General features: G+C 51.1%; 6 protein-coding genes across 6 annotated transcripts; 2 read left to right on the forward strand and 4 right to left on the reverse strand.

The window, feature by feature from the left end:
* Positions 1–1,513: 1,513 nt before the first annotated feature.
* On the forward strand, positions 1,514–3,274 carry G6M90_00g109580 (uncharacterized protein; the record flags this gene model as incomplete). Its single annotated transcript, XM_066131784.1, has 2 exons — positions 1,514–1,947; positions 2,002–3,274. 2 exons carry the CDS (start codon positions 1,514–1,516, stop codon positions 3,272–3,274), a joined length of 1,707 nt encoding a protein of 568 aa, XP_065987872.1.
* Positions 3,275–4,180: 906 nt separating this feature from the next.
* Positions 4,181–6,447, reverse strand: G6M90_00g109590 (uncharacterized protein; the record flags this gene model as incomplete). Its single annotated transcript, XM_066131785.1, has 3 exons — positions 4,181–6,132; positions 6,199–6,342; positions 6,432–6,447. 3 exons carry the CDS (start codon positions 6,445–6,447, stop codon positions 4,181–4,183), a joined length of 2,112 nt encoding a protein of 703 aa, XP_065987989.1.
* A 943-nt stretch (positions 6,448–7,390) lies between these two features.
* On the forward strand, positions 7,391–8,876 carry vma5 (V-type proton ATPase subunit C; the record flags this gene model as incomplete). The annotated part of the gene is made up of 5 exons (XM_066131786.1): positions 7,391–7,685; positions 7,777–7,871; positions 7,931–8,022; positions 8,098–8,590; positions 8,670–8,876. 5 exons carry the CDS (start codon positions 7,391–7,393, stop codon positions 8,874–8,876), a joined length of 1,182 nt encoding a protein of 393 aa, XP_065987984.1.
* Positions 8,877–9,150: 274 nt separating this feature from the next.
* On the reverse strand, positions 9,151–10,029 carry met14 (Adenylyl-sulfate kinase; the record flags this gene model as incomplete). Its single annotated transcript, XM_014688409.1, has 3 exons — positions 9,151–9,513; positions 9,595–9,847; positions 10,022–10,029. 3 exons carry the CDS (start codon positions 10,027–10,029, stop codon positions 9,151–9,153), a joined length of 624 nt encoding a protein of 207 aa, XP_014543895.1.
* Positions 10,030–11,147: 1,118 nt separating this feature from the next.
* Positions 11,148–12,249, reverse strand: G6M90_00g109620 (uncharacterized protein; the record flags this gene model as incomplete). Its single annotated transcript, XM_066131787.1, has 2 exons — positions 11,148–11,929; positions 12,003–12,249. The coding sequence occupies 2 exons, from the start codon at positions 12,247–12,249 to the stop codon at positions 11,148–11,150; spliced, it is 1,029 nt and encodes a 342-aa protein (XP_065987990.1).
* Positions 12,250–12,790: 541 nt separating this feature from the next.
* On the reverse strand, positions 12,791–15,946 carry NOC1 (Ribosome biogenesis protein NOC1; the record flags this gene model as incomplete). The annotated part of the gene is made up of 4 exons (XM_014688407.1): positions 12,791–13,555; positions 13,612–14,089; positions 14,161–15,329; positions 15,386–15,946. 4 exons carry the CDS (start codon positions 15,944–15,946, stop codon positions 12,791–12,793), a joined length of 2,973 nt encoding a protein of 990 aa, XP_014543893.1.
* Positions 15,947–16,408: the final 462 nt, after the last annotated feature.

Here is a 16,408-nt window from a genome sequence, read left to right on the forward strand (position 1 = left end):
TAGAACTTTACGGCCCGGACAAAGCCAGCGAGGGCCTGGACAGTACTCCGTACGGAGCATTGTATGAATATGGCAATGTTCTGAGGCTGTATAGCGGAATTCAGTGTGGATGAATCAGTTTTGTCTGGCTCTGGGGTCGGCCCAAGATAACCGGAGTCACCGTGGAGGAAGTCTGGCAGGAGAAGGGCGTGTGGAGCGAGAGTTGGGGGGCTTTCTGTCTTTTTTTTTTCACCTTCTCCTAGTCCCAACAGTCCAGCACCAGCACCCAGTCGTTATCTCGGGTGCTGGCCAAAAGTTCGCGCGCTGGTGATATGCCGGTTGGGTTTCGGTCTCTGATGGTCGACCACGGCTTCGATTGCAAAGTTGGTCGAGCACTCGGTCGTCCGTACTCGGTGCCGTCAATCCGCACAGGCGCTAGCACCTGAGAGCTGCCAGCTGGGATGTACACACTTGACATATCGACATTTTGGGTGACTCCGCAAATGAGGCCGAAGCCCACCCAGAGCACAGTTAACCCGTCGTGGCGTACTGTCCTGACCCGGGCTCCCCACGTAGATTAGACACGCAGCTGCTGATTGGCACAGTGTGATTGAAACGTCGTCGGTACATTCTCGCTCCCACTCCACTATTAGGCCGGCCAAACGGCCGTTTCGACGAACCAGCGGCGGCGGCTGGGGTGCCAGCCCACGCTGGCCATCCATTCTCCATGCGCCGTTCTCTATTCCCTGCCCTTCTTGCCTTCCCAACTTGCCGTGCTCAAGTCCTCGAGTGCTCAATTGTTCTGCCCACCCTCCAGTAATAGCTCCACCACCCCCAGGGCTGTAGTCCGTAGTATGTCCACGCTGCAACGCCCCGTGTCGTCCCCATCTCCCGTCTCCCATCTCCCGCTTCCCGTCTCGTCGTCAGCGTCAGCCTCCTCGTCCGTGTCCTGGTTCTTGACTGCGGTTCCGCTCCATTCTGTGTCCTCACCTGTTCCTCATCCCGCCATTACGACCTCCATTGCCTTATCTTCTCCTACGACCGAAACGTCCCGCCGTTCCCCCTGCCGACGACCTACTTTGTATTATAGCCTCGAGCACGCTTCCTCTCTCACTCTCCTTATCAACACATGGCCAATTCAGACTCGGGTCGAGGTAGGACTTGAGCGAATACGATCACCCCGATAACCACCCGCCATCTGCTCCTGCTGGAATTGAAGCCGTTAAAACTGCCTCGAGTCTCACCCGCGACCTCGTCGTAACCTCACTCTTCTTTTCCATCCAAAGCTCTCCGTTGTCTCGTTCTATCCCGTTTCGTTGCGTCATCTTTGCCGACGACGTTGGGTGCTTCTCCTACGAACACCTGTTGATCGTGCTTGATCGACTTCAGCCAGCCATGTCAGGATTGCCTAGTGCTTGCCTCACCCAACAATAGAGACGCGCTTTACCTACTCGAGCCGGCCGGCCTGGCCGCTCGTTTCCGCAAACTCTTCTCGTCACTCGCTCTGAATCGAAATACTGAAGGACTGTTCACCATGCCTGAGCAACCCCCTCGCGCGGTCGCCATGGACCCGCCTCACATCACTGAATTCGCCTCGGAGCGGTACTTCGAAAAGCTGAGCCAGCTTAACGCTAGCCAACAAAATCATCGCCACCACCACCACCACCACCACCACCATGATCATCATCATCAACAGCAGCAGCAGCAACAACAACAACAACAGCAACTGCCTGATGCATCCGAAACATTGTCAACGCCGTCCGCGGCTGCCTCATCGACATTCATCCTCCCTCTCCGAGACACGAAAACTGTCGAACTTGAGCCCTCAAAACAAACTGAGCAGAAGAAGGATAGGAGTCGGTTCTTTGGTATTCGCCAAAAAGTATCATTATTGCATTCAAAACCTCATGGGGTCGACATCGAGACGCATCTTCCGATTAGAGCCTCTACCGAGTCAACCCGAAAAAGGTTTGAATTTGCACCATCTTGTTGTGTTTTCGACAATCTAACAAGCTATATTAGTGCTCCTTTCGACCTATTATTCTTAGCTCTCCCAAACGAACTACAGGTTGAAATCCTGTCATTATTGCCTCTTACGGACATTCTCAGCCTCCGACTTGCCTCCAAAACGTGGCATAGTCTTATCACCGCAAACGAAGCTCCCATTGTTCGATACCACCTCGATACCCATATACCCGCCTACACCCTTCGCTTGTATCCGATTACCGATCAGTCCGAGGTCAACTTTCATTACTTGTGCAGCCTGTGGCACCGATTGCATGTTGCAGCCAAGCTTGCCCATCTAATGTGCGAGTGGATCACAAAAGAGATCTTTTTACGCCAATCTGAAGCTCAACAATTGGCGTTTACCCCGCAACGTGAGCGCATGCGTCGTCGACTAATCCCTCTTCTCTTTACCGTCTTCCATTTCTTTGAGACCTACCGCAAATTGCACCTCCAGCATATCGTCGAACACGATGGCCATGGGTTACGGAAAGAACCCTATACCCTGAATCCCATCGAGTCCGAGATTATGAACATGTATGATGATCAAACTTTGTTGCGAGTGCACGAGGTCTTTCCTCTGATTATATCATCCTTCTGCCGGCGGCTGCGACCTCCTACCTATGTTGGCCGTGTTGAGAGATCTCTCAGAGGGTATTTGCGAGACCGCCCATCTGACGAAATTCATTCTGCAATCTTGTGCATTGGAGGCTTGCGACAAGTTGAAAGACTATGGGAGATCAAGGGCTACAACAACCGTCGTGCCGCTGTTGATGTTTGGTACAACTCCTTAACCAGGGACTACAAGGAGCTTGTATTGGAGCCACCGCCTGTCAAGTCACGATTAGGCCTGAAAGGATTTGGTCGCAAGAAGTCCACAAGCGGAGATCGGCCTGCACACAGGTCATCATTTAGCGAGACATTTGGCAAGACGAGAAGTCATACGGGTTCAATCGATGCCAGCTTTATGGACAGTGTAATTGACTATAACTGGGTTTTTCACACAAGTTTGGCAGCTGACGCCCCCATGTCTGCACTCAGCCATGACGATGTGCAGAAATTGCTGGATGACACCCCTGTATTACAACAAATATGGCTGACCACGGCTGAGGCTTTGATTCTTGATCGACGTATTGTTCCAAGGACACAAGACATTAAGCGAAATCAGCAGGTCATGTTGGACCTTATTCGCGAAGATGGACTCGACGAAGAAGACGAGTGGTGGTACGGGCGAAATAACCCAGACTCCATTAGGCCGTCAGCAAGTGCAGGAGACGATGATGCGGAGTAAACTGGAAAAAACATCTGCCGTTGGCTGTCCAGCGATGATGTTATTTGTTCACGTGCGTGGATTCATTGCGTATTTAAAAGAACCATGGGCATTTACAGGCGTTACTCTTTTCTTGGATTTACGTAGCAACTTACTCTCATCCTCTGCGACATGCGTATATTTGGCAGAGAGTGAACATGATGGATTGCTACATGGTACATTGGGGAAAGCTAAGAAAGGATACATGGAGGTGGGACTTATCGCGTTGGGTGTATTTTTTTTTCTCGTCTCATACCCCCTTATGCATGGCTGTTATAGAAACCAGGCCAGGCACATAGTCGGGACGCAACATTTGAGTCGTGCCATAACTTTGTCGAAACGTCTCTTTTGTCGATGCTCTTTTTTTTGCGGGGACCTAAGAGGAGCAAGCCAAGAGCGTTGGCGAGAATATAAAATTCATCGCTAAAATATTGCCTTTTTAAATAATCCTGGCGCCGTTGCAACGCTGTAGAAATGTCGCAGTAGCGATGCACATTCAATCATACGTAACTTCAGGCATTGCAAGTTGTCATAATGCTATCTAAGATGGTATCAAGCTGCTCTTGAAGTCAGTCCTCTTTTCACACAGGCCATAAAAATAATATAAGAACGTCTCATTCAGTCATTGTCAGAAAGAACAAATAACCTTGAAATTAGTTTTCCCCGCCGGTTGGATATGAACCGAAACAACGCCGAATCCTTCAAATACTAACCCTGATCAAAATACGAATATGCTTGCCATCTTGACGCCTCGAAAGAGTGACCCAAAAACATGAGATTCAAAAACAAGTTGGTCAATAAGCTCTTCTAGAGCAAGGAGGAAGACGAATACGCAAGCAAGTATGCTGGCGCCGTCGGTTCTTTGGGCCGACTTGCAGTCCTTGTTTCCTACATGAAGCCTTGAGTGTTAAAAGTAGAATAGGCGCCCAGGGCGGTATTAGCGGATGATTGAGTTCCGGGTGGTCGATTGTGGTTGCTGAAATAGCCTTGCTTTCTCCCTCCAGCTTGTGGCCCGGCTGGTTGTTGTTTAGCCTGATCTTGAGATAAGCGAACATCGGCATTGTTAGCTATGGTCGGACCAAAGCTGCGACCCGAGGGGCTAATCGGTGTCATGTGATGAGAGGTTTGCTGTAAGCCGTGTTGGTTATAGTGATAGTTCTGTGCCGCCGCATTTATACGCTGAGACGCAAATGGATGGTTGGTTTGCTGTCTTGGTATGGCATGACTCAGGTTTGGCGACTCTAGCTGTTGCTGTTGTGGAGAGGTAGCTATGTAGAACTGTCCAAGCCGTGATGTCTGGGTAGCATGTGGCCCCAGTCCCATTCCTTCAACTCCAGAGCCATTGGATTGGGTCTGAGAGTCGAAATTGCCTGACAGGAATCCAGGCTGCGATCCGGAACCAATGTTTGGAACGCTTCCGTTTGAAACGCGTTGACGCTTCGTCCCCTGGGGCGCCTGAGACGAAGGAGCAACTTGATTGTTGCTTCCTAGAACATCCAACTGACTTTGCTGTGTGACATATCTCTTTCTTGGCGAGCTGCTGCTTGTGCTGGCGGCGATGGGTTGTTGAGTTGACATGTTTGGCTGATTGGGACTCGACTCTGCGTGATGTCGGCCTAGGTTGTCTCCTGCAAACTGTGATTGCGCCGAATAGTCATTGTTAGATATGATATTCTCGGCATTTGCAGTGCCAGATGGAGGGGTAGCAGTTGTTTGCGTCTGTGCAGGTGTTGCGTCGTGGGTACGCGGCGCCGTCTGATTCTCATCATTGATGTTGGTCTTTGGCCGGTTTTTGGAACCCTTTGGTCGACCCCTCTTTTTAGCCACCGGAGTGCTCTTGGGAGCATTCGATTGTGTATTAGGATCATCAGGGAGTACGGGCGTCGCGGCGTCGTCGCTTGTTACTGGAACATCCGCCTCCATATTGTCACCTTCAGCTACACTCTCATTTTCAGCCACAGCGGGTATGACAAGTGGCACGCTGTATTTGAGTGCCTTCGACATGTGCCTTTTGCCTTTATCTGCGCGGACCTTGGAGCTCTTACTCCCCTTGGGCCTGCCTCTTTTCCTCTTTCCCGGAACAATTGCGTCTTCTTTTGTCGGCGAGGAATCCGTTTGTACTGTAGGGGCAACGGAGACCGTAGTAGCGGACTTTGAAGCCGGGGAAGACGCGGACATCCAAGGAGAGGCAGTCGTCGCTGGATGGTTCCCTGGCGGAGATGTGTCGGGTACGCTGGGGTGAGGAGCTGTTGAGGCATCTACGTTTGGAAATATTTCGGCAAGCCAGCCAACGAAGTAATGACCAGAACCATTTGCGGCGTTACTCTGCGGGAAGGCACTATCATCTGCCGGTGGAGGAGCCCCAGGTATGCCTCCAAAATATGCGAGTCCTCTGCAAAGCTGGTCGACAACCATGACAGGGTTCAACGACCTCAGCAGAGTCAAAAGTCGAGCCTGCTCCGTCTTTGTCTCATGGGACGATAGTGACGTCGTTCTCTGGGCAAATCCATGGCCAGGTTGTGGCTTGCCTCTGGTCCTCTCCTTGCGTGCAGTATTCGGTACCAACTCCTGCTGTTGCGATTCTACAGCTGGGCCGTTCTGCTTTAATTGCCGTAGTGACTTGTAACCGGCTTGGTTGAATAACCTGGAAGCAGCTGCAGTCCCCTCACTCGTTCGTCTCGCTGCGGCAAGCCGTTCGGCGGAAGCAAGATTCGTTACTCCCATGTGCATGACGGCAAAGTTGCCATTTTTACCGTGGTCAACATTCTGCAGTTTGGCAGGGACACCGTTTTTGACGCGGCCATCATAGTACGCATAACTTCCAGAGGTATACGGAATGTCTGTTGGCAAAGCGTTAGTGTGTGTTGCAGCGCACTGGGCGGGAAGAAACATGTAATAAGCCTGACCATCGTTCAAGGGCTCAGCAGCCGTCAATGTATCCGAAGGTAGTATAATGGATGAGCCGCCATTCGCACCGACTACTATGTCAACAGGTTGAGCTTCGTGGCCTCGATGAGCCGATGTACCATCCGTGGATAGATTATTTGCAGCTGTGATTGGTGGGTTAGCTCCTGAAGCAGGAGGACAACAAGGTGTCGTCGAATTTTGAGATTGTCACTGTAGCGATGAGGAGACGCACCCGCGACCGGCGACATTGTTGCAACCTGGAAGAAACCGTCAAGTTGTCAATGGCCAGATGTCGCAACTACATGCCTTACACCTTGCCGACGGACAGAGCCGTTGGTCTGAAATTTCGGCGCGACGTTCTCGGGCTCACATGGTACAGAGACGGGGCGTCAAAGACGACAGCGGAGATTGCTTGGCAACAGAGACAAGGGAAGCGCAGTGCGAGAGTGTGCGAAGGATGAAGCCGTGGGCGGACAGTAGATGGGACATTGGTGGCTTGTTGTCGGTTGGATGCGCATTGAAGAGAAGACGAAAGGACGGCTCGAGGCGGCGTTGGGTGCATCTACTCGAAGCATGGACGACGGGAGTATTGAGTGTCAATAATATACAGCGCACAAAGCACCGAGTACCAGACCATTGAGAGACTTCGAGGGGGCCAGTTGCCATCACCAGGCACAACATTGAATGAGTCCAGACCAGTCCCAGGTCGCTCCAGGCGAGCCCCAGGGGCTTTGCCAGCCAACCTGCAGCGAGCTTGTCTGCTGGAGCAAGCACATGTGTGATTGATCCATTGGCGTCTGACTACAGGCCCTGCCGGCGGGGTATGCTATTGACTCGACTCCATGTCCGGAACTACTACCACCAGACTCCTTGGCAACTCAGCGACTGCATGTGGTTACATGTACGGACCACTGCTTACGGCCCTTCTTTCCCCACTCTCCAGACCCAGCGAACGACATCACATAATACCAACCTTAGTGCCTAGGTAAGTAACTACCTAGGAGCTTCGTCTCAACCACCGTGCAGTACCAGCGCCTCTCGCATCAAAAGCCCCCCCACGAGACGGCCGCTCTTCAGAACCCTCCGAGTCCTCTGCGCCGAGCCGTGTATCATCCCCTCTGGGGCCCTCGATATTATATCTCTGCGTCTGTACCTCTCCTCCAGCGGTCGGTCGGTCAAAACACCGTCATTATGCCTTCACGCTATGCCGTTGTGTCCCTGCCCCTCGGCGTCTTCGACTCTAGCAGTAAAGCCGATGCCATCTCGTCTCTAAGCGCCTCCATTTCGCCAGACAATGGCTCTGTCAACTCCTTCAACATCCCCGATTTCAAGATTGGCACCCTTGACGCCCTAGTTCAGCAAGCCGATGATCTAGCCAAGCTCGAGACGACATGTCAATCCGTCGTCACCAAAGTCGGCGAGTCGCTCCGATCTGTTCTAGACAATGATGAAGAGCGCCTAGCTTCTTACAAAATGGTCAATGACAGTTAGTTAAGTCGATCCTACAGAGTTGCTATGCGGTTGGACTATCTGCCATCAAAATTTCGTCAGAGGCTGACAGCACATGGTTTCAATAGAGCCGACGGAACAGTATCTCCGTAGCTTCACTTGGAATAAGATTCGATATCGAAGCGATAAGTCGTTGGGTGAACTGATAGACACCCTTCAGAAGGTATCATCATCTGTTGTGTTGAGAAACAAGACAATTTGGCTGAATTGTCCTTCCCACAGGAACTGGTAACGGTGGACAATGACGTCAAAACCAAGTTTAGCCAGTACAACACTGTCAAATCGAACCTTGCTGCTTTGCAGCGGCGCCAGACGTGAGACATACCCATGAGCGTCACCTGCTCACAATCTTCAAAGCCGAGTATTCTGACCGAAGTTTGGATTTGCAGAGGAAATCTCGCAACCAAGTCATTGACTCCCATCGTTAACCCGAAGCTCCTCATTAAAGATTCCGAATACATTGAAACACATCTTATCGCCGTGCCAACCAACTCCAAGAAGGAATTCGTCAAAACCTATGAGACGCTATCTCCTATGGTCGTGCCCCGATCTTCTGTAGAAGTTGATCACGACGACGAGTTCACGCTTTTCGCAGTCGCCACTTTCAAGAAATATAGCACAGAATTTATTCACAAATGTCGAGAGCAAAAGTGGACTCCACGTCAATATACCTATGTGGAAGGTGGGCGAGAGGAGGAGCAGCGTGAGTTGGACCGGGTGACCAATGAGGAGCGCAAGGTTTGTGGTGAGGCTCTTCGCATCGGGCGAACAGGGTGGAGCGAAAGTGTCATGGTCTGGATTCACGTCTTAACATTGAGAGTCTTTGTTGAGGCCGTATTGCGATACGGTTTGCCGCTTGAATATGTCACTGCATTGGTGAAGGTATGGTATCCCCTCAGGGTTTCAAAGACCCAGACAACATATGGCCGCAGAGGTATTGAAGCTGACTGACCCTCCATAGACCACTCCCAAGCTGGCACCCAAGGTTAAGGCAGCGCTTGACTCTAAGTACTCATACCTGGGAGGCAATGCTTTCGGCCGCGACAAGCGCGGCAGGGTCACCAAAGATGACGCGGCCATGTCCTCGGAGATGGCGGCGGCAGGTCTTGGAACTGGTGAAGGACACGAGTATACAGCCTACGTTTATTATGAGTTGGAATTCCCGTGATAGGACACGCTTAGTTTTGCAACCCATATTTTTTTTAGAGAGAGGTGATGATGGTGTAGCCACAAAAGAAGAGTGATTAACCCGCATAGATTCATTTTGGGCGCTTGTATTCTAGCTATCTTCATGATCTGTGAAGCACGCTTGGCCATGCCTGGCAAAAAGACATCATGACCAAATATAGGACAGTGGTCTATCTATCGTATTCATGCTTTACTTTTGTTCTTGTTCTTTTATTATCCATTTCCCCTTTCGCTTCATGCTGCAAAACGACCACCTAGTTTAACGTAAGGTATCCCTTTTCCAAAAGCCAGTTGACGATTTGGGCGACGCACTCCTCAACCGAGTTTTCGTGCGTCTTGATAGTGATTTCAGGGTTGATGGGCTCCTCATAAGGGGCCGAGATGCCAGTGAACTCCTTGATCTCGCCAGCGCGAGCCTTCTTGTACAGACCCTTGGGGTCACGCTGCTCAGCGACCTCGAGAGGAACGTCGACGAATACCTCGACAAAAGGGATCGGCTCGTCTTTGACATCCTGCGAAGCGGCGTGTAGCTGGCGGGCGACATCACGGTCTGCTCGGTACGGGGAAATAAAGGACGTAATGGCAATAGTGGAAGAGTCGGCAAAAAGCTTGGCGACCTGTTCTCCTCTGGTTAGCACAAGCCCGCTCCATGGTCTGGTGGTTCTCAGTAAAAGGCGCCCTCCCCCCGGGGGACTCACCTCTGAGATGCGGCGAATGTTCTCATTGCGGTCCTTCTCGGAGAAGCCCAGGTCCTTGTTGAGGCCGAAGCGGACATTGTCCCCGTCCAGGCGGTAGGCGGCGCGGCCGAGGTGCAGGAGGTGCTGCTCGAGAGCGGTGGCAACGGTGGACTTGCCCGAGGCTGAGAGGCCGGTGAGCCAGATGGTGAGGCCGCGCTGGCCACGGAGCTCGTTGCGCTCTTTGCGCGAGAGGGACGGGTGCCACGTGATGTTGCTGGTGTCGTTAGCATACGCTTGATGCGTCAATGGTTGCAATTTTGCTTTTTTGTAAAGGGGGGGGGGAGGGGGAGTTGTTTGCTGTTCGCATCGTCATGATGGTGAGTTGGTGACAGTCTGGTTGGCGGGTTGGTTGTGATGGAGGGGTTTATCGCATTGCGCCTGCACATACGTAGCCATTTTGTATAATGTCTGGGACAGACTGCTTGGGAAAAGGGGAGATCAAGGTAATTGAGACGGGAGAAGAGCTTAGAAGGATCAAACACGAAGCTGGATAGCAAGTAGACGTTTAAGTCGGGTTGCAGCACGAGCATTTGAAATACATGCGGCCTGGGAGCCTGCCTAGTCTACTGAATCCACTTATTCATCCTGCCGCTAACAGAATACTCAGTTTTTCTTGCTCTTGGTCTGGTAGTCCGTCCCTGAGGTGTTGCGCGTGGGTTTTTCTGCCCCCCTCCCCGCGCTCGTGGTGTCGCCATCGCCAGGTCCAAATGGATGGACGAGTAAGAATGCGCCGTGATGGCGACAGTCCGGGGCGGGATGGGTTGCGACAGTCCGAAGGGGACACGGAGGATCCACTTGGCTTGTGGTGCGGATATCTGGAGATGCGATACATTGTACATACATAATACATGGCTTAATCGCTATCCACTTCGTTGAAGGGCATGGCTGTGTTTCGTTGCGAATTGTGGGAGCGATGACTACGCTGCCCGTGATCGGTGGTGGTGTTCTGGGACACGCATGTGGTGTTGGTTTATTTATGCTGCCTTCATACTGCTGCTAAAATGTCTATTCTTGCGCGGGCACTTCTGGAACTGTTTTTCCTAGGCAGGCGATGTCGCCATCTCTGTAATCTGGGGGGCTGATGACAATTCGTTCATCTTCGGCGCCGTTCGCTCGGCCTGAGACCTTCTTCTTGCCGGTCCCGAGCCATCACGCCATCAAAGATTGTTCGGGCACGAATGCCGACTGGATATTGCCGAAAAATTGTTATTTACCTGGCAGCTGGCGCCGCGAAAGACGATGCTTGAAAAGGAGATCGGCGTCGGTCTGTATATCCAAAGGGGCATTATCTGGGCAAACATCTATTTCACCAGATTCTCAGCTCTATCAAGTCTATTACTTCTATATATCTACATTGCTAGAAGGATGCGTCAAATGACACAACCACCGTCATACATAGCCATGCTGTATAAGTAAATCATATGCTATTCCTGCACGCGCAAGGCAACTCTGTCTAATTAGCCAATCCATCCACATCTCTATCGTCTAGGCATGCGCTTAATTAATCTTCGGCATCATCTGTATCCGCGAATTAGGAACATCAACTTTTTAAACATGTCTAGCATGCCGAGCCGGGTTCCACTTACCGCTGCAAACTTGGGAGATACAAACAAGGCTGTTGCATCAGCATACACTGTAGGCTCCTCTCCCGGAGCGGCGACAGATTCAATATGTCCCTTGACCCAGGCCTTGCGGCCCTCCACCTTTGTGGTCTCTGCTCTCAGCACCAGATAGCTGCCCGCAGGAGTAGGCTTGCGATAGTTGATGTTGAGATTGGCGGTCACCCCGATGTTGTGAGGTAGAGCGGCAAAGCAGCACCGTGCAAGGCCCTCGTCGAGCATCGTGGCCAGGAACCCGCCGTGGACAATACCCGGGTGGCCGCACAAGTCTTCTCCGACGTAGACGACGGAGACAAGGGACTTGCCACCCTTGTCAACCCAAGCATACGCAGGGACAGGAACCTTGCCGGGCCCGGTTAATGCGCTCCCGGTGAGGCTTCGTGCTCGATATTGACCGGGCATCTTTAGGTGTGGTCGCGACTCGACCATTTCTGGGCGCTGGCGCTGCTCAGCCACCAGGGCGAGGTTATTAATTGTGTCTTCGATTCGTCGCGCCTCGACATCGGCTTCTTCGGGGGTAAATCGCTTCAAGCTCTCTTCATCGGAATAAAAACCCAATCCCTGCGTCTTGAGGGTATGCCATGAGCCATACGCTCCAATGGCACTAAAAGCGAGCCCGAACATGACGTAGAAGAGGCCTTTTCGCAGTGCCAGTCCACCTCCGCCACTCGAATTGCCTGCGCATCGTGGCCATATCAGCCAAAGATTCGTGCTTATATTCTTCACTATGCTGAGGGCTTCTTATCTTACCTGACGCGAAGGCAACATTTCCCTTGCCATTATCGGCAAAGCTAATGGCTTGAGCAGCTTGCTCAGTGTTGGCAGAATTCGATGCGGTAGCAGCTCCTTCACTGTTGGTTGCAGTAGCGCCAGAGTGTTGCCATCGCCGAGCCGATCTCCTTGACGCATGCAAAAGCGGCGACGATGCTGGGTTGTACAGTCTGGAAATCGTGCGTGTCTGCTGGGCCAGACGGCGAGCGACGGGTTGCCCGAACATTATGGACTTGCTGTAGGCCCCGCGCACACCTAAAGACCTTCGCAATCAAGATCAAAGGTTCAAGAAAGGAAAACGGGACCCAAGATCACAGAGATGGAAATGGTACGTCCTGCGAATGATTATCGATGAGAATAAAGTTAGCTTTCGGCGTTCCCATTCAAGGCGGCGACTTCAACCTTGGTTATCCGAGGTTCGGCGGCTCCGCTTTTCCCATTCAGGAACCAGCAGCTTTTTCCCCAGCGATACGCCAGTGCCACCTCCGTCAATGGTTGAATCTTAAGTACTAATCTTCCCCTCGTCCGTCTATATGGCATTTCCTAGGCCTCTGATTCGCCGCCCCGAGCTAGTCAGCGAATGAAATGCCAAGCTGGTATGAATGATGAAGTTTAGATTGGTACCTGGTACCTGTCGTATCGTGAGTCGTGACAGAAGGCCGGATGCACAAAAGGGTCCGTCTATTCGAATAGGTTTTGGCAGCGCTTTCCAGTTGCTTTATACTACTTGAATGGACCGAATATTTACAATGTTCTATTCCAACCTCTTACAATCCGTCTTCCTCTGCAGCCAAAAGCTCGGCGTAGTCATCAACCGATGCAAACATCGGGAGGTCCTTAAGAGCCTTTCTTCTCGACTTTTTCTTGTTCTTCTCCTGAGATTCATCGCCTTCGTCGGCATCTTGCTCATCCTCAACTGCTACCAAGCCGTCGGAGTCAATTTCATTCTCGCCGTCAAAGGTTTCACGCATTTCATCATCTTCATCATCGTCAAGGTCGCTCTCCAGAGACAGGGCAGGAGATGAACCATCTTCGGAATCCATGTCCAAACCATCCATATCATCAAAGCCCTCTTCGTCGGCATCATCCTCAATATCAGGCTGCGTGGATACCAGAGCCTTCCAAATTTCATCCTCGTTCGTCTCCTCCTCCTCCTCTTCATTGGCTTTCTTAGTTGTAGGTTTAGGTTCTCTAGCAACGTGCTGGAAATACTCATGGAAGAAGACATCGTCAGCTGCAATGTCTTCAACCTTCTTCTTCCAGAATGCTGCAGAATTGACTGGCGCGGATGCGGTACCAGGCCCCCTGCTGCCCAGCCAAAAGTCGCCCAAATCCTTGGTTGCGCGGAGAGGCTGCATAATGGATACGCCACGAGCAGAATCAGTCGACTTGGGATTGCGGTACACGAACTTGTCCAAAAATCGGATCAATGTATGGCTCTCCATGTCTGGCTTTTGTACTTTTTTCGTTTTATCCAGCAGGGCCGCGGCAAAAACGCTGACAGACGGATGGAAATGTGTTTGGAAGGGAATCTAGAGCAGGTCAGTATAACGGCTGACTGGCTGTCATTGTAATTTGTATAACATACCATCTCCCACAAGCAACTCCTCTGCGCATTGCTATGCTTTGGGTCGCGCTTGTGCCCATCATACCCGGGAAGTTGTGCCGATGCCTCGTCGTCGAAAATTGAAGCTTCGGGTTCTTCAACAAGTGTTGATAAATCAGGGAAAGTTTGTCTCAGGTGCGCAATGACATAGAGCAATCCGCATACAAAGGGAGGCTGATGAAGACTTGAAATCTGCAACATCCGTTTTGCAAAAGCCTTGACCCTTCGAACATCAACATCGCTCTTCAAGGCACGGAGAAGTAAGTTCAGATACAATGCTTGCTTGGATGAAGTGACTAGACGAGGATCCAGTAACGACTCATACAAAGTTCGGTAGAATCGGTCTGTTGCCAAGTTACGAGCGGCGGATAAGTGTTGAATAAGCAACAATGCTTGAATACCAGTATTGAAATTGGCCGAGTGTGCAATCCTGAACAACGTATCTAGATGCTTTTCCATACTAGTCATCAAGTTAGCCTGTATGCATTATGAGAATATTGGGTATAATAAGTCTTGTAAGTATGTACGAACATATCATCGTTGGTACCAATAAATGGGGCCGCACGATTTACTCCTGTCAACAGTGCAGAAACTAACTTGTCTGCTGCTTCAGTTTCCGGCGCCAAGGGATTCGCCGTTTTCGATTTTTGAGGCGGGTTGCCCTCTGGCTTATCATTGGGTTTATTGTTATGTTTGCCCGTCTCTTTGCCGTACCGCTTGCCACCCTCAGTTCCATTTTGTAATGGCATTCCCAAGCTTCCTGATCTTAGCATTGTAACAAAAAGGTCAAAGTATATTCGCAAAAGAGTCTCTGCTACCGCCGGCTCTTTGTTGCTGAGAATTGTCTGGTTCAAGGTGTTGATGGCGCAATACTTCGATCGATGGTCCTGGGAGGGATGAAGTAAGATATCCTGTTCAATAGTTCGAATAATGATTGGTTTCATTCCAGGGTGTGAGACCTGAAGTTGCAGAAGCAGATGGGATGCCCGAGATGAAATCTTGCGGTCTCGATCACCAAGTTTGTTGACAAGGAGGGTGAGCAAATTTGACTCCTGTTCCGGTTTTTCTTTGAGGAGTCCATAAACAAAATCCACAGCTTTCATTCGGGAATACTCTATCTCGTCAGAGCACCAGGTTTCCAGCAACTGGATAATCTTGAAATATGTTTCCTTGAGCCAGTCTTCGTACAGCCATGAGATGAGATGCTCCTCAGTAATCTTTCCCGGAAGAGGTTGGCTAGGTGTCCATGACTTGATGGAGTCCTTTTGAAGTGTCCCAAGCAACCCAGGCTGGCCATGAAAGGGGCGTAGCCTCCTGTCGGCGGGAAGAAGGGTCCCTGGCCCGAGTAAATCCACAAGTGCGCCGATCGCTCCGATGGCCTGGCCACGGCTTTTCTTCGAGGCGAGGTTCATGAGAGCATCAAAGGCACGGATGTTGTGGACTGGCGACTCTTGCACTGCTAACGTCAAGGCCGAGACCTTATCCGTCAGGGTACCTGAAGACATAATTGTAGACAAGAACTTATGAGACGACGAAGCAAACACGCTAGTCTTGTACTTGTTACAGTCGCTTTCCAGAAGCGTTTTGGCATGTGTTTTGAGAGCTTCAACTGTTCCAGCAAACGGGCCCAGCTGGTCGACAGTCGGCTTGGGCAGCTTCGCAAGTTTGTAGGCGTGCCAATCAGCTCTCGGCTCGAAGATCTAGTGTAATAGTTAACGTTGCTGAAAATCTCCCATTGATACAAACGTCTTCCTACCATGTCTCCCGGCTTTCTAATGCGTTTGATCGCCTCGGTTTCCATGTTGTCGACATCGTCGTCTTCCCCTTCGTGGTCAGAATCTTCTCCCTCCTCTTCATCTTCATCATCGTTGACCTCGTATGGTTGCTCATCGGCTGCGATCATCACTTCGGGATCGATATCCGCAAATCCCAATTCTTTCGACAGTGCGAGAAGTTCGTCCTTCAAATCCTTATCAACAGCTCCCCCAGACTCTTTCCCGTAAGTCTCGTCGTCAGAGTCGACGCCATTGATGAGCTCTAGATCCTTCTCATCGCCGCCCAAGGCTCTTATTTCTGCCAACAAAGCTGCTTGGTCATCCGGAATCTGGTTCTTTGACGGCCTACTGTCCTCGAAATTTCGCCGCCTCTTCTGTTGCTCTTTACCTCCGGCATTGGTGGGGGGATGCTTGCGCTTGTTGGTGTTGGAGTTGAGGTTTTGGCCGATTTTAGACGTAAGCTGCTCAAGAGCGTTCTCATCGAAGCTCTGCCTATCTTTCTGACCGCGAGGGCCCTTGCCCTTCTTTTGTGGTTTAGGCATTGAGCGGGCGTTCGTTCTGTCAATCTTGTCGTTGGGTCCAGAGGGAGAATGAGGACTGCCACTCCGAACTTTTTTTGATGGGCATATCTTATCAAACCGCCCCACTTAAAACATTTGTGGGCGTTATGCGGAACAAGGCAGACAAGTCGCTTTTGAGGCCATGCGGCTAGCCAGCCAGCTAGCTACAATATGGATGAGGGAAAAGAAAATCATAAGTAGTACTGATATATTCTCAAATACGAAAAAGTAAATCCGCCGTATGGAAGTTTGGTTCATGAGGAATATGCTGGCTGTGTTGGTTCTGTTCGCAGAGGGCCGTCGAGAGCTGAGTTAGACCAGCCGCGAGCAACTGCCCACCTTAAAAACCCAACTCATCCTATCCTCAACCGCAGTCTCGCGGCTGGTGAGTCTCGTCTCTGATAAATCTTCCGTCGCCGCAGTCTGTCTGAAATGCCCCTATTG

This window comes from Metarhizium brunneum, chromosome 7 (genome assembly GCF_013426205.1).
Source record: "Metarhizium brunneum chromosome 7, complete sequence".
In the NCBI taxonomy this organism is placed as follows: Eukaryota; Fungi; Ascomycota; class Sordariomycetes; order Hypocreales; family Clavicipitaceae; genus Metarhizium; species Metarhizium brunneum.